At 43.7% G+C, this 20,811-nt stretch overlaps 1 protein-coding gene across 7 annotated transcripts in view; it reads left to right on the forward strand.

The window, feature by feature from the left end:
- Nucleotides 1-323: 323 nt before the first annotated feature.
- Nucleotides 324-20,811, forward strand: part of trim9 (tripartite motif containing 9) — a 43,265-nt gene continuing 22,777 nt past the window's right edge. For 5 of the 7 annotated variants that reach the window (XM_041953751.1, XM_041953750.1, XM_041953753.1 and 2 more), the window contains exons 1-3: nucleotides 324-1,160; nucleotides 13,984-14,079; nucleotides 15,240-15,362. In XM_041953751.1, coding sequence (XP_041809685.1) covers nucleotides 324-1,160; nucleotides 13,984-14,079; nucleotides 15,240-15,362 — 1,056 coding nt within the window. The remainder of the gene's footprint in view (nucleotides 1,161-13,983; nucleotides 14,080-15,239; nucleotides 15,363-20,811) is intronic. The other 2 variants (XM_041953752.1, XM_041953757.1) reach the window with 2 other exon arrangements.

Below are 20,811 nucleotides of genomic sequence, written 5' to 3' on the forward strand. Positions count from 1 at the left end.
AGCTCATTAAGGAGCCCTCTCCACACTGACAGCTGATTTGTCCAATGGTTGTTTGGAATCCACTGATTGTCCAATAGCAGCCCGGGCTGAGCTGATGCTGTTTGCCCATTGGTGAAGAGTGCGCCGTGTCTGTCAGTCTGCCTCCACAGATCTGATGCCTTTCCTCTGGTCAAGGTTGCTCTTGCAGTAGTCGCGGCAGGACGCGCTCGGAGCTCCGCTTGCGCGCAAACAGAGCAGCAGACTGATCGGCCGACACTTAGCTGTGACTTGTCCTGTTTGTGTTTGCCTTCCGCAGAGGAATCTCCCACCTCACACAAGCAGCCATGGATGAAATGGAGGAAGAGTTAAAATGCCCAGTTTGCGGCTCTTTTTACCGGGAGCCCATCATACTGCCGTGCTCCCACAACATTTGCCTGGCTTGTGCTCGGAATATCCTTGTGCAGACCCCCGACGCCGAGTCCCCTCAGAGCAGCCGAGCCTCCGGATCCGGCGTCTCCGACTATGATTACTTGGATTTGGATAAAATGAGTTTGTACAGTGAGGCGGACAGTGGATATGGTTCATATGGGGGCTTCGTCAGCGCTCCGACCACCCCTTGCCAAAAATCACCGAACGGGGTGCGAGTTTTCCCCCCGACTGTCCCCCAGCCTCCTCCGCAACAGCACCTGCTACCGCAGCCCGGCTCCTTACCCCCGATCCCCCGCAACTCCTGCATCACCTGCCCACAGTGTCACCGCAGCCTCATCCTGGACGACCGGGGGCTCCGCGGATTCCCTAAGAACCGGGTGCTGGAGGGGGTTGTAGACAGGTATCAGCAGAGCAAAGCGGCCGCTCTCAAGTGTCAGCTCTGCGAGAAGAGTCCGAAGGAGGCCACCGTGATGTGCGAGCAGTGCGACGTCTTCTACTGTGACCCGTGCCGCCTGCGGTGCCATCCTCCCCGCGGTCCCCTCGCCAAGCACCGCCTGGTGCCGCCAGCGCAGGGGCGGATAAGTCGCCGCGCGAGTCCCCGCAAAATCTCCACTTGCACAGAGCACGAACTGGAGAATCTAAGCATGTACTGTGTACAGTGTAAGACGCCTGTGTGCTATCAGTGTTTGGAAGAAGGGAAACACGGCACGCACGAAGTCAAAGCTTTGGGCGCAATGTGGAAACTGCACAAGGTACGTGCGTAAAAAAAGAAAAAATCTCAAGGTGCAAAATGTGTGTTTGCTGTTCACCAGTGCGTCTTTTCTCTGTATGTGTGCGTCGCCTTTATTCGCAATGATTCATCACCCTCTGAGCTGAGCAACAAGTCTGCCTTGAAAATGATTTGCGCTATCTTGTCAGCTCCGTTTAGCATCCAGTAGATACGCAGAGCTGTGGGAATGTTCGCTCTGTCACAGCGGATTTTAATGAATCCTTTACAGTGCGCCATATAGTAAGTGGGTGAATTTTGCTCTCTGGCACAGCTCCAGCGCACAATCCAGTCAGATACAGCCAAAGAGGAGAAATGCGCACGTCTCCCACCCGGGGACTGTGCTGTCTTTTGGTGCGCAAAGTCGAGGGCTAAGATCTATTTGAAATTCTGTTCACGAGTGGACAGCCAGGAGCAGGCCTCCCTTATCAACAGGAAACTGCCTCTATCATATCTGCACTTTTCCTTCAAATGAAGAACAGTGATTTCAGCTCTTGACCATTTGTCTCCTCAGCTTCCATACAGCAGATTCCTTCACTCTCTATATATGTTCCGCACCCAGAGATCATTAGGCTCGGCTCATATTGGAGCTAAGCTTTAATAAGAGCCAGAACAGATGTTGGCCTGAGAGGCTATTTTGGACGTGGAGTTGTGGTGGGCAGGGAGGCACCGCGCTCCAGAAGGCTGCAGAGCTGAGTTTATCTACGCCTCTGCAGCAGTAACCCTCACCTCCTCACTCTCAGCTTCCAGTGGCGAGGGAGGATGGAGAGCTAGATATAGATGCTTTTCAATACTCACCCACCCACCCACACACACATACACACATGCACACACAGGGAGAGTGATGTGTAGTGATGGTGGCTCTGGGTTTCCATAAGAAAACCAAATATATTGTGTCTTTACACACACACACACACACATATCATGTCCTCCTTACAGGTGTAGATAAGCTCTCCTTGTTATTTACAGTCAGAATTGGTCTTGAATGCCTCTAGAACAGCCATTTAACAGACCTCCAGTCCAATCATCTCCTCTGATGGTGGTGAGATAGTGTCTCACCTCAGATGCACGAGGCAACTGTAAAGTTGATGGAAAAAATCAGAGGGGGTTGATCATTTCACTCACATCAAATTGCCATCACTCGAACAGTTGCCAACCTCTCCTGCTTCATCTTTCTTGGATACGAAAGGGGAAAAAAAGAGCTAAAGGAGCATTTTTCGAAACCAGTCATTGGTACCTGGGACATTGGTGCCAGCGTACAGCCTGTCGCCCTGCTTTTGGCCTCTTTCATGGCACCTGCTTATTTCTGACCTGTTATCTGAAGCTGCTGCCTGCAGTAGCTGTAACAGATGGCTGAGAACTCGGAGCTGGCAGTGCTGAGGGTGGGCATCTTTCAGCGCTTTGGGGTGTTTCTCACATAATTCATCAGGGAAAAAATGAGATCGTATTCCATATCCTGCAGATATGCTGTACATTCTTATGTGTCACTTGTACGTATGCATAATGCATGTGTAGCATGGTGTAGAAACTCAAGAATGCACCATAAGTGGTGGCAACAGATTCCTCTGAAACCTGATTGGTCAATCCACAGACTTTCTCACAGGTTAGTGTTAAATTGAAATTTTATCATTTATTTGATTATGAATAGAAAATAGTAAAAAGACCATAATTTTTAAGAAGGACCATTTTCAAACAGCTTGTTGAATCTGTTCAACAGTCCAAAACCAAACATTTTCAGTTTATAATGCAGAACAACAGGGAAAAGCAGCAAACCATTACATTTTCACTCAAGAAATAATTAGATTATAAGGATTAAAGAGTCACTGCAACAACATGAATACAAATTTCCCCTAATAGTCTGGACATTTTCGAACGTATTGGCCCAACATGTCCAATATGTCACTTCTGTTATGTTCATCAACTGGTTGCTAACTTTGTCTGTCTGTTGTTTGGTGCTGGGAAGGTAGTTTACAGTGTATTTTTTAAGCTTTTTTGCTGAAAACTGCTTTCCGATGCTGTTGGAAGTTGATGAGATGAGAAAGTTGTGGCCCATGAAACAAAAACAATGAGCTGAAAGACACTAAACCACTCTGGGTTTGTCACTATGAGGGACACCTTTCGTTACACATAGTAAATAATCAATTTAATACATCGAAATAATGATTAGTGCAGTAAAACCATCCAGTGCTCAAAAACACACATAAACAGCTTGTCTTTCCCTTCATACTCAAAGTGATCAAAGCTGTTTGGCTGTTTGATCTGTGTGCTTTTGCGGGCTGCTGCATCTCTCAGCATCACCGTCTAATGTTGCAGCAGGAAGTACAACACTAAAAAACTTGAATTTTGTTTCTTATCAAATCTTAAATCCACACCTGCAGCATTTACATTTCAGAACTGAAAATGTGCTCGCTTGTATCATTTAATAAGATCTCTCCTGTCTTCCAACTGGGATTTTCCTAAAGGTTTTTAATCTGCACCATCATCATCATCATCATCATCATCATTGCCGTCGTCTTGGTAAGCCGGGACAAACTGTGCTGTCTCTGTCTTTGTGAAACATTTCTCTCTTTATAGAGAGAGAGTTGAACCACCTGCCGCCATGGCAACCAAATCCCTCTTGATGTTGCTCAGAGCAGCAGAGGTCTCTAAGATACCGGACCCCACGAGGAATCCTTCCCAGATGCTTTACAGCCTTTCCCCTCCTTCCTCGACAGTACATGTGTGTCTGCGTGTGTGCTAAAATGAATGCTGAATGCTGCAGATCATTACTCCTGCTTTTCCTGCTCCTTCTCAACCTCTCTGCTGGTATTACAGGCAATAAAAACCGCCACATTTTATCTCTGACCCCTCCTTTTGGACTGCGTGACCGTGTCCAAGCCGCGATGGTAATCAATTTCATGTCTCCAAAGTCAATTTCAGTCGCTAAAGACGAGTGGAAATCTAAGCTGTACACAGTGTGACTCGTCCCCCCTCTCGTCTGCCTCTTCAGATTTGTGTCATAAGGTTTTATGTGGTGACAGGATGTCTGTGTTAATCTCTGTAAATCACATTAAAAAGAGTAAAGGCACTAGAGTGTTGAATCTCTACATAGTGAGTGGTCCTCAGTTCTTCACGGATGTCATAAGGGGTCACACAGGAGACTTCATGCAATCTAGGTCAAGCTCTGTCGCCTCTGTGTGTTTAGTGGCAATTAAAGGTGATTAATCACATAGAAGCTTAAGTACAAGAAGATGCGTGGGTGTGCAGAAAACAAGCAGCAGATTGCTGTAGAAAATTTGTAATTTGCCCCCTTGCCACGGGATGAAAGATAAATCAGAGGCAGCAGATCTGTTAACCCAGACGACCCTAAAAATTTCCCTTTGAGCTCTGCATGTGAGCAAAAAAAAGCGAGTAATTTGAGGCATTCGCAGGTGATTTAAGGAATTCTTTACTTCTTGTTTGCACATGTGCGACCCTTTAATGTTACCGCGTGTTTGATCCTGAGCCTCCTGACATAAACAGACGGCCTGCACACATTGATGCAAAGCTAACACAGACGGATGCTCTGCAAGCTCTCACCCAAGATGCCCCAAAAAAGCAGGCTAATGAGGACAGACAGAGCAGGTACCGGGACAAACGGTGAAAGCCTTTTCTCGATATTGAGGCCGATGTTGTCGGCGGCACTTGATTTGTTTCTGGATGAGCTACCTGCGGCTCTGCCTGAGCTCAGCGGGAGCAAAGGAAGAGCCTTGCACAGTCAGACAGAGGCGGCGGGTTCCCCGTCCTTTCCTGCTTTTTCTCCAGCCTGCTATTAGTAATGAGGCTGACTGTCAGTCTGGATCCATTGTACCCACAGTTGGTCCTGCTGTGTGTCCTGCTCAACACTCGGGACATCCAGACAAAGACCAGCATGAAACTGTCCCATACAGATAAATAACTGCATGGTGACTTTCAGTGTGAACAAACGTGTATCCGCCTTCTTTCTCACAGAAACTGGTACAATTCATTAGCAACACAAATATCCAGAGGTACAGTTCAGCTGTAACCTTAGTTTTAAATTATTTACATTCAGTAATTTACTGTATGTTGCTTATTAAGTAGTAAGTATGCTCGAGTAAATTAGATATATTATAGTAGGAGTAATTCTGCAACATTAGTTTTGACTCAGAATTAAGTTTATTATGATAAAATGCAATAATTATTTCATTATCATTTATAGAACTCACTATTACTTTAATTATATATTTACATGTGTGACAGTTATGTTGCTATTCATGTCCCCTTGCCTAGGAATTAATATTAGTTCCTACCTGCCTTTGTATAGGAGGGACAGTTATTGAATGTAACAGAAGGAGGGTAACGTGCAGCAGTAGATTGGTGGAAGTTTTGTGAACTCCAAGAGAGTTAAATTGGGTGTATACTGTCCATTAAAGAAGACTACAGGAACTAGGAGCGCAATATGATTATTTTCGTATTCGATTAAGGTATTGATTTTTTTCAGTCCATTAAATCTCAAAAAAGTTTGATAAATGCTGAAAGTGACTTCAAATAGCTTCTTTTGTCCTGCCAACAGTCCAAAACCCAAAGACTCATCATTTACTATCATAAATGTCAAAAAAAGGCAGCAAATCCTTGCATTTAAGAAGCTGACATAATAAATGTTTGACATTTTTGCTTGAAACAATTAAATAATTAACAAAATAGGTGAGGGTTAATTTTGTTTTGATCGGCTAATTGTTGCAGCTCTAAAGATGACATTTAAAGAGAAACTGGAGCTACTTATTACTAACACACCAGACAAAACAGAGAACACTACAAACCAAGAAAAGAGGGTTACGCATGGATCAAATGTGTGATGTGAAAGGGGTAGCTTGTCATGAAGAACACAGAATTTTTACCCAACTCTGCAGCTCCTTCAGCCGTACGGACCGTTTCACCATCTTTCAGCTCATTGTTTTGGTTTGCGCTCATCAGCCAGTCAGTAAGACAGCTCTGATAAACCGACTGTACCCTACCTGCACAGCAGACAGTCCACTAGTGAACATAGCAGAGCATTTAGCAGCAAAAAACCCTGATATTTACCTTGGAAACTGGTGAGACTAATACACCAGAAGAATGCTAATAGCCAGCTGGTGATAAAATGTCAATGTGAACTTTGCAACTTGTTCTGCTGTTTCCAAGGGGCCAACAAACTAAATTTATGCTGCTTTAACATTCCTTAAAACATGATCTTTCAACAGATTATATGATGCAGACTTGTGGTGGTCAAGTACAGTATGAACAATAGGCAGATCCTGGACTTTTCTGCCTGCTCTGTGGGATGAAAGTCTAGTTTAATGTCATTGGTCATTCTCAGTTTGACTATATGGGCCATATTGCTCTGCTGCTCTTGTGTTCAGTGCTTTTTCTTCACAGTCCTGAGTGTCCTCCTGCACCCCCCTGAGCTGCACATTTGTTATGACGTGTCAAAAGTGGCCCAGCGGCGATAACGTGGTCTAAATCTTTAAGTACGTCATCTTAGCTATAAGTGATTCTGTGCAGATAAAAGACACGGTTGCTCGATTGTTCATGATGGCAGACTGTGATTCATTGATATGGGGATGAGACGGAGGACAAAGGCGGGACTGAGGTCTATAGAGAATGACATCTCACAGCGGGGGGGCTTAGATGTCTCAAAGCCGTTTAGTTTGATGCTGCTCCATTACGGGCGGTGATATTTACCCCTCGAGCTGCCATGTAAAGAGATTAGCTGTGTAAATGTTAATGAACAAGGGAGATAAAGAAGAGGAAAATGAGAGCGCCAGAATGACCCAGAATGCCCGAAGAGAGGAAGTGAGACGGAGCTGAGCAGGAAAGAGAGGCAGAGCGAGGCTGAATTTCTCATCTCAGGGGTAAACGAGCGAAGTTTGACAAGATACTTAGCAGAATATTTCATGTCCAGTGTGCATCTTGGGTCCACACAGAAAACACTCGCTCATGCACTGAAGGTATTTTTGTTTTGACATATTTTTACATAACTTTCCTGGGTGGGAATATGAATATTTCAACTTGCTCCAGGCGTGGAACTGGAGAGAGATAAATGCCTTAAAACTCCTTTGTGGCCCAACTGGGAAAGAAAGAACTTTCTTTCTTTTCCTTTTTACGTACATAAATGAGACCAAACCAAAGCAAGTTGTCACATTTTCAGGAGGCTTTGCTACGTTTCAAAACAGAATAATTTATCATGCTTCGTTACATCTGGCTGCCCGAACACGGTCAGTCCACATTAAATGAGGACACCAGTTGCATAAGGAAGTGAGCTCAACCTGAAATCTGTGCAGCAGATGATCAGGATAGGTTACATCCCGCAGTGACCCTGCTTTCATCATCATCATCACCGTAATTATCATCAGCATGAGCATCATCTTCGTCATTGATCATCATAATTTTACAGACTTTGAAGAGGAGCTGATGTGGTTATCCTCAGCCAGTTCTCAGTGTCGCTGCCTTTAAGACAAGTCAACTTGTTAGGTGGACAATGAAAGAATGTAACCTGATACGCCATGGCAACAGAAAGCTCCTGCTTCTGATTGGCTGACAGACGTATTAAAAAGTGTTTGTTTGTTACAAAAGCAAATAATGACCATTAAGATGTCCACCTTGACCATTAACTTCTTAAACTAACGCACTTGTCATACACTTGTCAGCTGGTTTGATTGGTCATGTCTGACATCTCTTCTGAATGATAGTTATTGATAATGCATTCCCTCTGATTTAACCTGTGATGAGCTTCACCACAGGTGCATACATGTGCTACTATTAATATATACTACTATTGATATAAACCTTAATTTAACCCATGGCTTAAACTGCCTCGTCACACACACCTGCAGTCCTTCCACACAGGTGTTTTCACTTGGGTTTTCTGATTGGGCCTCTTCTCTGGACTGAGTGGGCATGAACAAGCTGCACTTTATGGACGTCGCTATGGACAGTTAGTTTTGTTCCACTTCTCAGACAAGACAGCTTCTTTTTATCATTATTAGCTCTTTGGAGATGTCACAACTCCTTTATTTAGTTCTTATTAGTTCTTATTTAGTTCTTTATCCTTCAATTCGTAGGACTTTCTTTGAACCAAGGAAAGTTGGGAAATAAAACAGCCTCCACCACGGTAATGGAAAACACCTGTAGTGGTGCATCAGGCCTTTTAGACGTTGAGCTAATCCACTGTTTCTACAACTGCTCAACATACATTTGTGTGAAAGCTGCTGGCCTCAAATCTGACCTGGGAATCTTATGGCCAAAACTGCTAATATCACAAAGGATTTCACTCTTCTGAGGATGGACATCAACAAATTGATTTATATCCTGTTGAGGTTGTGTAAAAGCATGGTAGAAAAAGAAGATGAGGTTCTGAGGAATTTAAAATTTGGTGCCAAGGTGTAAAGCTCAAACGAATCCAAGTAGCAGAAACATACTTCTTAAAATTAGTTTTTGGGTGAATTTTATGCCTTTACTAGACAGGAAATTAGGAGAGAGAGAGATTGGGAATGATACGTAAGAAAGGTCCCAGGCTGGATGTGAAACATTGCTGTTTTCAGAATACCCCAAAAATCTCCTTTTTACCTAACAGGTATTGCTCCAGTACCCACCAAATGTGAAAGAAGCAAGTTATCAACAAATGTGAGGCCTGACTGTATGACCTGACCCAGACCCAGTATCTCTGTATTTGATAAGTGCTTTTCTTGGCTTCTTTGACCATCGTCCGAATACAAACTAGATCAGCAGGTAGCCGACTTGATCTTCTTCTGTAGACGCCGGCCTCGCCATATAAATCCAGGGCTGACTAGAATAGATCACTTCTGCCCCATTTCCTGCTGTGCTGTCCCATGTGTCTGTCAAATAAGGACTGTGTTTCTCTCATGAAGAAACTATGGCAACTTTCAAAAAGCCCTCATTATTAGTATCTGAGTTTCATTGCTTTTTTTTGTGTGGCTAGTTAACGACTTGTTCTGCATTATTGATGTCGGCAGATATAAGCGATGAATAATGCACCAGCCACTTAGTTTCTGCGCGTGGAAGATGGTTTCATATGGGATCTTGTTAAACACAGAGGAGTATCACAATCTGGCCAAATCTTAACTCTTCCACCATGTTGGAAGATGTAAGAGCTTAATTTTTAACAACAGAACGTCTCCCAAGACAGTAAATATCATCAAGTCGCCTGCTTAATATTTCAAACCGTATTCTCTGAGGGCTGCGGCGCTGCGTGTAAACAACTGCAACCTTTCATGTTAGAGTCTCTGGTTACTGATACTGCAGGGCGAAACACAATCAGTAATCAAGCTGTGCAAAATTAGATTAATTTTCACTTTCTTTCATCATCGGCCTTTAGTGGAAGTGTGTCTTTTTATTTGTTTGGTGTTTTCTGCCACCAGAAGTTGACCTTACCCTCAATTTGCGTCTATTTACACTGTGTAACCACACACAAGATTAAATTAGGCTAAAGAGACTGTTTAAAGAACTGCAGAGAAAGTACTTAACCCTGAAGCTCTGAGGAAGAACAGGGCACTTAAAAAGTTCTCTTTTTAAGAGGTAACGCAGCTTTTTGAAAGTAGGTTACGGGAACTCGGAATCTATCTTTGCTGTGGAACTGATGGAACATTTTGTGAATATGTGTTTTTTTAATTAGCTTGAAGAGGAATAGTTTTGCTTTGCTGCGGCTGCAAGGGCTTAGCAGTGACATTACACCTACCTCCTCCTTTCCTTACACTTCCCACTTACTAGTGGGGGCTCTAATCCAAATTGGCTCTGACGCTTCTCTGACATCCTCGCTTTCCTGTGACAGATTGGCTAGTTCACTCGGCCACAGAGAGAAAATGAAGCATGCAGAATGGCCCTGGAGCTGCCTGTGAATTATTCATGCCATGCACGTGTTCCCACTCGGCTTAATTACTGAGATGATTAGTGCTCCCAAATAGCAGGGACATCCTAAACCCCCCTCCACCTCAACAAATCCGCCATCCCGAATTTCTGACATTCCAGCATCCTCTGTTCTACAGTAATGTTGGATGCTTGTATTTCGACTGTCCCTGAACAAGCCTGTAGTCGCGGAGCAAAAACTCAAAAAAGCCCTCAAATCACAAATAGCTGTGAGTGTAAGGAATGGATTAAATGTGTTTAGCTGCTCTAACATAAGTGTTAGCATGCCCAGCTAACTGGCTTGAAACCTACAGCAGTCGCCAAGCAAAGGAACGAGGCTAACTAGCACAACATACATCTTTGAAAGCACAAAGTACAACAACAGTAAGTTTAACCTCTGTGTTACTTGGCAGTTTTCCACAGTAAGCATCCAAACACAGTTTTAACATTTTTATTTGTAAAAATGCCCGTTAGCACACCGGCTAACTATCTCTACTGTGCAAGAAGAACAATGCTAGTCCAGAATCAGTCGCTTGCTTTTGTTTTCTATTTTTGTCATTGTTTCAGAAAGAATTTGAAGTGGTAATTCTGCCACCGTTTTCACTGTAGACTTACAAAAAAAAAAAAATGGCATCGCAACAGAAACAAAGGGGCAAACAGTCCATTGTACAATGCTAATCCTTAAATCCATGTCGTCTATATGAATCGGGTGAAGATGCTAACTCTTGCCTTGGAAATATGTATGTATCTAAGCTGTCATGTGCATGTGCTCTACAGGGTTCTCATTGTAACGTGAATTAGCTGAAATAAGATAGAAATTACAAAGGTTGTGTTTTCAGTCAACTGTACTGTCAGCTAATGCTAGCTACAGCTGCCAAAAAATGCTAGTTTAGAGTTATATTGTCCTCTCTAGTCCACAGAATCAGTCATTGGCTGCAAACTAGAAACTAGCTTTTGTCTGAAATTAAGGACTCATTGTTTCAGAAAGAGTTTTAAGTGGTAAATCTGCTGTTGTTTTCACTGTAAAGGGCATATAAAAAGCTTGAAGGGTATAGCAACAGAAATATTGGGCGAATGGTCCAAATCTCAAACTGTTTAGCATTGGTTTCAGTTTCATAGTGCTCCTCAGTCCTTCGCTGAAGTCTGTCTTTCCATATGCCAACCTTCCGGCCATACTGTTGTCTTTACCAAGCAGGAAGTAGCCATGAGCTGTGTATAAATAAAACCACCTCAACGTTCATGGCACGTTTTGACCTGCTTTTGAAGACTGTGCTGTGCAGGCTCTCGAACAGGCACTGCGGAAAAACACCTCCAGACAATCAAGTGCTTTTCATTTCATCTGCTCTGTCACTGAGCACACGCTGACTGTTAGCTGGGCGAGGCAGGGGCTCCCTCAACGTCTGTCACTGTATCACAGAGAGGAAAATGAGAAAACTGAAGAAGAAAATGAACTCAAATCTAGAACAGCTGAGAGGTCAGGTGTGAGTGACCTGGCAGATGTGTAATGAAACCACCAGTCTGAGTGAGCGTTTTGGATGACTTGAGCGTGATTGGCAGGATCTCAAAACGATGGTGACGACTTATTGATCCAGGTAAAATGTAGCTTGGTGTTAGGGCCTCTGAAGTAGTCTGATCTCAGAAAACAGCAAAAAAGTCTGAGCATCCTAACACGTCAGGACGCAAGGATGCGAACTGTGTGCTTTTTTGGGTTTAAATTCCACACTAATTTAATCCAAGAAATGTAGAAATATACACACAATCCCCAATCCCCAAACCTTAACTTGACTTAACTAACCTTCATTAGTTAACCGTAGGGATGCTTGTAGGACAGAGGCTGGTTAGCTGTTTCCCATTGTTTTTAGTCTTTATATTAAGCTAAGCTAACTGGTTGTTGGCTCTAGTTTCAACATTTAAACATTCAAAGGACCAGTTTGGAGGATTTAGTGGCATCTAGTGGTGATCTTGTAAATTACAACAACTGAATACCCCTCGTCTTGCCCTCAGCATGTAGGAGTACCTATGGCGGCCCCGAAAAATGCAGTCGGCGCTCTCTGGAGCCAGTGTTTAGTTTGTCCGTTCTGGGTTACTGTAGAAACGTGGCAGTGCAGCATGGCGGACTTCGTGGAAGATGACCCGCTCACTCAGTAGATATAAAGAGCTCATTCTGAGGTTACGAAAACGCAACACTTCTAATTTTCAGGTGATTATAACTAATGGAAACATACTTATGAATATTCTGAAAGTGGTATCAATCTTTAGATAACTCAAAACTTAAGATGAAAGTATACCTCCATCATAGTTGAAAATTCCCCAACTTCAGTAATAAATATTGCTCTTTAAGTTATATTCGTCGAGTCAAACTATACTGTACTAGCCTAAATCTTTTTGTTGCATACTGTTCCCAAAGATTGGGAATTAGCTTCCATGCTCAAACTTTGGTTATCAATAATCTTTTCAGTAATTTATTGAACTAAATCATGAAATGTGAGCTGCACCTCTAAAATCCATCTCCAGGTTTTTGAGATGTCCTCGTGACAAACCAACACAGGAGTAAACATACATCTTTCACTGTATCTTCTCATTCTCTGGTGACGCTGAAATATGAGTCGCAAGTTAACAAGGAGGAAGTTTGTTTGAAGTCCTACACAATCCGGAAAGTTTACATTCTGTCTTTGCTCAGCTGTTACCAGCTCAGACTGTCCCTTGGTGCGGTAGGCTCATGTTAGCAGCAGCTGTCATGGTTTCCCAAACGCTGAGGTCAAAGGTCAGCTGTTGGACCCCGCAGACAGATTCCCATTTGACCAGCTAACGTCAGATGCCCGGGGCTGGGCTGACACAGAGTTGTTTTCACAGAGTTTTTCCCTGAATCAGCTCGCTCCAGGTTTTATTGCTCTCTTCTGGAGTCCGAGTGATTTTTTAAAATTCTTCTTGCCAGATAACGCCCAATAACCTCTTTTCCTCCCAGAAGACAATACGCTCCCTAAGCTGACGGTTGTTCACTCAACCGAATGAGGTTCCCACAGGGTCAGGCCGCGTCCTCTCGCTCCGTCACCTCCCGGTTCACACAACCTCGATTCACATACATGCACCCCTCTTTTTTTCCCCACTATCCAAACAGGGGCATTTGTGTGTCATCGCACACATCCAAAGCAATGGTATTTCCCGTCACATGCACTGTGCTCTGCATGGCCAGGGCCTGTAATCCAATAATAAGGCCATGGAAGAGTCAAGTGCTTTTTTTCTACATAAATCATCTTAGTTTTCGTTGTAAATGTCATTTTGTGTGTGAGAATACGGCTCGCAGTGCATTTTGTCTCAGGGGTGAAGACTTTGACACTTCAAAATGTCAGTCTCTCAGCAGCGATGAAAAGCAGCTTTGTTTCTAAATTGAACGCAGTGAATTTCACTTCATCCAAAACCCAAAAACTGCCAAACTTAGGAGTTTAGAGATCTCCATCACCCCGACTTGTCTGTTGTTTGGAGTACGGTACTTCCTGTTAGCCATACTGTTGCATATCAGCTCGTCACATAGCTAACTCTAACGTCATTGTCAGTTTTCACCCTGCAAACGGGCTTCTGCCCAAAACTTCCATACATGAATGAATCCTTGTATTTAAGGGTTGTCCTGCTGCGGGTTTGTTATATATATTTTTTCTGAGGATTACCTTCAAACTTCAGTAAAAGCTCTACATTACAATACACATGGTTCCTGTAGATTTACAGTATTGCGTAAAGCTCTTTTGCCCATGGACATCCACACAAACACCTTCTTTTTTATCCCACCCTCTGCCATTTTGATGTATTCTGTGTGGCGTCTACAATACCATCACCATAAAGCCGGGTGCTCTTATTATTTGCAGACAGTGCATACATGCCTGAATAACTGCAGTGCTGCTGCCCTAAATGTCCTCTCTCTGTGCTCTCCACAGGGTCAGCTGTCTCAGGCTCTCAACGGCCTGTCGGACCGAGCCACCGAGGCCAAGGAGTTCCTGGTTCAGCTGAGGAACATGGTGCAGCACATCCAGGTACTTTAACACACAAACACAGGCTCAAGCCAGCCATAAAGCGCCTCGATCCCAGTTATAATCTCTCGTCCCCCTCTGTGATCCCAACTGTCCCCCAGAGCACGTCACTGCAGCGATCAACAGAACCTAAAGAGGCTTATGGTATTATTCCATGTGTTAACATTTTGTAAAGCCCAGCATGGAGTTGGCTGTACTTAAATGTATTTATGATGGAAATTATTTTACATGTGCATTACAGTGCATCAGATACAGACTGTCAGGTTGTAAATTTCCATATGAACAGCAGAGCATCTCTCTGCTGCAGGTTTCAGTCTGAGCAAAGTTCCTTTAAATGTGTGAGCGGGGATATTGATTTGAGAGGAAATGTCCCTCAGTTAACATTCTGTGGTATCACACGTGCTTAGTGTAACCACAGTGCAATATATTGATTGATTTAGACGCTTGCAACCTCCTGCTGCATGTGGAGACAAGTCTGTGATCATCTTAATTGGCTGATTCGTGGAGATTAAATGCCCTTGTCGATTATCGTCATGCAGATGACGCTTCAGGGACACCCATCAAAGTGGGAATTTAGGATGTGTGAAAATAAACTCTACTGGGCATAACTGTATGTACGCTACTCAGCCACTACTGAGTGGCTGATGCTTCATGATGATTTGATCCACCCACCTCGTATGATGGCGAGTTACGAGGGGAGACTTGAATGAAGATGCATTTTTTAAGTTCCTCTCCTGGCACCGATTAAACCCCTAAAAGCCCATCTCTGTTCATCAAATACATATTTAAACATTTTTCCCTTCATGCCTTACCCTGGTTTAGATGTAACTCTACACATCAAACGCACACACCTCTTCAGCAGCTTAGCTATCTGTCAAACTGAGTAACATTTGCTGTAACTTTCCTCATCAACACCCCCTGGCCATTTAAAACGTCCTGGCAGACTACCATAGGATGGACTGAATTTAAATGAGCTATCTTCCTGCTATTTAACTAAAATTCTTAAAGCAAACATTACAAGTACTGTAACTCTCATGATCTCTTTGCACTTCAGTTTTAATCTTCTGCCTTTGGTTTTGCATCCTGTATATGTTGTTCCTACTGTATCTGTTTTCAGTCGTTAAGATGCATTACTCTGTCAGCCTCTGTCTGTTGTCTCGCAGGAGAACGGGGTTGAGTTCGAGGCCTGTTTGGTGGCGCAGTGCGACGCCCTCATCGACGCCTTGAACCGACGCAAGGCCCAGCTGCTGGCCCGAGTGAACAAAGAGCACGAACACAAACTGAAGGTGAGCGAGCACGACCAGGCACGGCCTCGGACCGCTTAGACACTCCCCAAAAAACATACATCTTGACGTGTCAGATGGATATCAAGCTTTGGTTTGGTGTGGTCACTCACCAGAAATGGCAAATTCAACCAAGAAATCAAAGAAGAAGCAGGCGTGTGATGTGAATGTGGCTGTTTTTGCATGACAGGATTCCTGCATGAAATTTCAGATTGGAAACACGGTCCCTGCTCGTGGCTTCAGTGCCTTCAACAATATTTCTGATGAATTAAGTATTTCAGGTGAGATTTTAAGTGCAACCGTTGGAAGGAAAATCATTTCCATACTGACCCTACTGACGCGAACCGAAAGCAATTACTGCCTGGCAGGACGGAAATTAATCTAAATATTAATGGTTTGCTTTAAAAATGGATGACTGTAATGTCAAATGTATGTTATTTGTAGTTAAATTGGCTGAAAATGCACCACTGATATGAACCCATTAGTCTCAAATGACTTTTTAAATGAGTTATTGAAGCCAATTTCTGCAGCTCTCCCATTTTCTCTCGTCGCTGGTTTAACATTGAGCGCTGAATGAAACAACCTAAAAAGATGCACAAGCGTTGTCGCATTTACTGAGATGAAACTCAGAAACCGCACATTTGTCTCACAACTGTCTGCAACACACTGAACGGGGGCCATCACTGAGAGATGGAGTCAACATGAGAGGAGGAGGAAGAGGAGGAGGGAGGAGGGGAGAGATACATTTGTGCTGTACAGCATCCAATTTCACGCTTGGACGCTCTGTAGAATCAAGGTTTCACACGTGTAGGCGGTTTAAGAAACGCAGCCTGTGCACAGCGACATGCTCATACACTTACATGCTCACTTACATACATACACACACACACCTTCCTCTCACACACCTCTCCATATATGAGACATTTAGATGTGAAGCATTTCATGGATGTGCCTCATAAATCAGGCACAAATTGAAAAACTCATTTTCATTTCATTGGTGTGTCATAGAAGGGGCCGCTCGGCCATCAGCAGCTCTGCACCTGTGAACCTGCCCCACCTGCAGGAAACAGAAATATGGTTTCTAAACACTTATTTGTTGAAATACATAGACTGCATAAGACATGGCTTGAGTCTCCGTAGGTTTCAGAGGAGCCATTGTGAAGCTCGGTGACAGCGGCTCCGGCTGTCGCCATCTTGGCAGCGCCTGATTTCACCAAACTCCCGCTAATCCAAAAATTGGCAAAGAGGTGGAACGTGGGTGGAGCTGAGGCGAGCTGAATTAGCCTGGTTGCTGAAACCTAGCAGCTAGCTGTCACTCAAAGCCACTCTGCCCAAAAAACTTTAAACATTAACATAATTTAAACAAGTGAGCTATATAAAGATTCACCCTGGCAGAGTTCTCATGAACGGGGAAATTAGCTACAGAGAGCAAGAATGTTTTTTCTACCAGGCTGTAAACATGTTTATTTCTGCTATAAAGTGGGGGTCTATGGGGAGTGACCCACTTTTGGAACCAGCCTCAAGTGGCCAGAGCCAGGCTAGCTCTCTGTTTCAAGTCTTCATGTTAAGGTACAGGTGTACAGATATGAAAGTGGTATCGATCTTCTCATGTGACTCTCTACAAGAAAGTGAATGTGAGTGTTTTTTTTATTTTGGTTTCTTTGCTTGCATCCCTTCCCTCCCTCTGCAAAGTAATCAGGAAAGTCCTGGAGGACAGAGGACACACAATGACACTCTGAGCAGAGTGTCCTCTTTCTAGCATTTAGCTCCAGTCCACAAAACTTTTACGTTTTGCACGTTAAAATATAAAACCTCTCACTCTCGCAGCATCTACAACAACTCATGCTCATCTCTTGTAGCATCACAAATGTCAGAATTGTAGCATCATTTTCTTTTCCTGTCGATGGAGCACACTGCGGCAAATGTTTATATCTGCTGCTGGACTGAAACTGCAGCTTTGCAGAGCTGCAGGAGCTGGTTTCAGGTGCACACTTATAATGCAACATCTCGTCCGATAATGACTGATGGCTGTTAAGTGATGGATGGATGTTTATTGAGGGGCTGAGAAGCATCAGACACATTCGCACCTCCAAGCTGGAGGAATTTTAATGCGTCTCAGTGCAGATCTGATCCCTCCTGTCAGCCAGCAGATCAGTGCCTCCATGTGTTCTTCGCTGAATCTTAATGCCAGAAAGACACAATTCTCCAAGACACTTCTGATATTCTCGATCTCTCGAGTGAATCTGTGCCGCTCACGTACTCAGGGACACTGCTTCCATCACAGGAGTTTCCCACAGACTCCGTGATGCAGGAAACTCTGTCCTGTGTTTCTCATTTGCTCCTTGAGGGCAGCGTCGCTCACATTAGGTTGATTTCAGCTGGGGTAAAAGGGGGAGGGGAAGCACCACTGGAGGCTTGTATTCTGGAGTGCACCTCCAGTAATTGGAGCCCCTCTGACATGAGCAGTCAATGGGATGCTGTCTGCTTCATTAGCATGTGGCTCAGCTGCGGAGGTCATCCTGCTGCCGTAATTGAATGAGACACATTTCTTTCCCGATGCACTCCTGATGATAATGTACTCCTTTGTGTATATCCCAGATGTAGCATCTCAGATAGGATTTATTTCCATATGAAAAGCAGATTGTTGCGTACAACAGAATGCCAGCTATGCGTTTTATATGTGTCCAATTAAAACACTAATGAAGTGCCCTGATTAATCCTGCTGATTCAGTCACATGAGGCTCTGTTTATGATGGGAAAACGTGAAAACAGAAGCTGCTGCAGCTGACTTTGCCGTCTCCTCTGGACCTGCCCGCTGATGCCAAAGCCCGGTCGCCATGGTGACCGGCACGTGTTGCGCTTGTTTGAAGCTGCAGAGGCGAGAAGTAGCCCTTAATAACATGAGTCAGGTTCATGTTTTTTGTGCACATCAAGAGGACTGATCCACGTGTTTGTTGAGAGAGACGGCAGAGGCGGAAGGTGGTTTTGTGGCGGTTTGTCACACTGAGCGGTTATAAAAGCGCCTTCACTCTGTCTCAGTCCAGCATCCAAACACTCAAGGTTTCAGAGCCATGGCAAATATTCAGGTCAAATACAAACGTCCAAGTGCCAAAAACCTTTTTCCATCATTTAAATTGCTTCATTATTTTATTCAGTAATTAATTGTTGTCTTTTCTGTAAAAAATATCATCCTAAATGCTGGTTCAAAGTCTTCACAACACTATCAAGATATAATTCAATCAAATTTAAATATTTTTAGTTTCAGATCTGAGACGTAATACTGAGGACATGCCCTGTTCATAGCTGACTGAAAATTGCGTACGCTATCTTACACTGGTGGCAATTTTCTAGTTTTTGCCTTTCAGGCAGCCGTTTTTCTCACTTTCTGTCAGTCGGTCACTGAAATCAACTTACAAAGACATGAAGCTTGTTTCATTGAAAATCCATCACAGTGAACTTTTAACAGGCGTCTAATGAGGAGCGTTCAGGAGCATGTCGGAAACCGAACCTTTTCAACAGAATGGCTTTGGATTTACAGAAATTGTAACATCCAACATTTTTTTTTGCATTATAAAGTTGCTGTTCTGTAGCCCACTCTGAGGTCTGAGCTTTCTGCAAGCACCTAAATGCACCAAAAATTAGAGTCTTCAAGGGAATAATTATAAGTTTTGGGTAATACATTAATTAGCTTTCTTACCAAGCATTAGTTCAGAAGATCAATAACTTTCTCATGTTTGTTCATATTAGGCTACACACAGGAGAGGGTTAGCTTAGCTTAGCATCAAGACTGTGAAACAGCTAGCCTGGCTCTGACCAAAGACGAAAAAAATCCTTCTGTGAAACACATTAATTAACATGTTATATCATCTTTAATCTGCAGAAAAACTCAACATTTACGTGGATGTGTGCTGGATTATTCCTTGCCCAGGCGGACTGACTTCCTGGAGTCTGTGTTGGTCAGCTGGCAACCTCATGAATTCAAGTGTTGAGCTTTAGAGGTGATGGTAGGACTTTGACTAGAGACAGGCTAGCTGTGTCCCTCTCTTTCCAATCTTTATGCTAAATTAAGCACCAATGCAATGCTTAAATTCAATGCGGAGACTTTATTTTTTAATGTAATGTGGAGAGACACTGTGTCTCTGCTGTCAGTCCCTTTCACTGCGTTTCATCTGGGAGATCCAAGCCCACAGAGTCAGCAGCGAGCTGATGAGGGATTCTTCTGATTAGAGAAACACAAAGTGAATCAGAAACTAAGTCAGTCTGCGTCTTCTTCCTCTCGCTCTGAAGTTTGCCACCGGATGTTTCGTCCTCTGGACACTGAGCCCGGGTGCGTTTAATGAGCACAGCTGTACCGAGGCTATTTTTATTTCCACTGTAGTGATTTGCTGGCCTCCCTGTTGACTCCTCGTCATCTGAATAAATGTGTTGCTCCGGGGGGATCCCTGCTCCCCGGGGCCTCCCACTTTCAAGCACTCAAGCACACGGGGAACAGTTCGGACCGCGCAGTGGCTCGGAGATGAACTCAGGAAATATAAAGAACACCGGAGGCGAATATCGAATGATTAATTCTCTGACTGTGAGCGACAGTTTTTATTGCTGCAGTGGGATCTGCACAGCGAGGATGAACGCAGAATATTAAGACTGCTGCTGAATTCAGTATCAGGGTATTATTCATCAGTGTTTTTGTGCTTTTTCTATGAAATACTCGGTCAGATATACACGTTTCGGTCAATCAGCAAAACAATTATCAACAATGTGCATCATTGCCTAATTTGCCAATTACTGTTTTGATTAATCAATTGATCATTTCATCAAAAAATGTCAGAAAATAGTAAACAAGGTGCAAGGTGATATCTTTAATTGTCTTGTTTTGTCCGACCACGAGTCCAAAACCTCCAAATATTTCATTTACAGCTAAATAAACAAATAAAAGGAGAAAATATTTACAGTTGCAAAGTTATAAATTTACTTAAAAAATGACTGAAATTGGACTTCCGGGAAGCGAGCAGATGGAGTAGACGTGTTGTCCGAGAGCTCCCGTTACCTAACTTTTTAAACCACTCAGACCTCCAGTTTTCTACGTCAAAACGTATCCCCTTTCTCCTTTTCAATTTTTTCTCCTATTGCCTTGTCTCAACGAACCCTGCCGTCTTTGGAATGGCTGCGAAGGGCAGCAAGTTGAGCAAAAAAGAAGATGCTAGCGCTAGCGCTAGCTTAACCTTGGCCGCTATCACCGCACTGCTCGAGGAACATCGCGAGGCGCTGTCTACCGAGTTCAGAACATCATTCAGCCAGCTCGACTCGAAACTTGACCAAACGCGGCTTGCAGTAGAAGATCATGGACAACGTGTCTCGTCCCTTGAACTCGCTACAGAAGACCTCGGCCAACGAGTTGCAGATCTCGAATGCATTTGCTCGACTCTACGTGATGATAATGCCCGGCTAAAGGCTA

This window comes from Chelmon rostratus, chromosome 15 (genome assembly GCF_017976325.1).
Source record: "Chelmon rostratus isolate fCheRos1 chromosome 15, fCheRos1.pri, whole genome shotgun sequence".
NCBI classification, from domain to species: domain Eukaryota; kingdom Metazoa; phylum Chordata; class Actinopteri; order Chaetodontiformes; family Chaetodontidae; genus Chelmon; species Chelmon rostratus.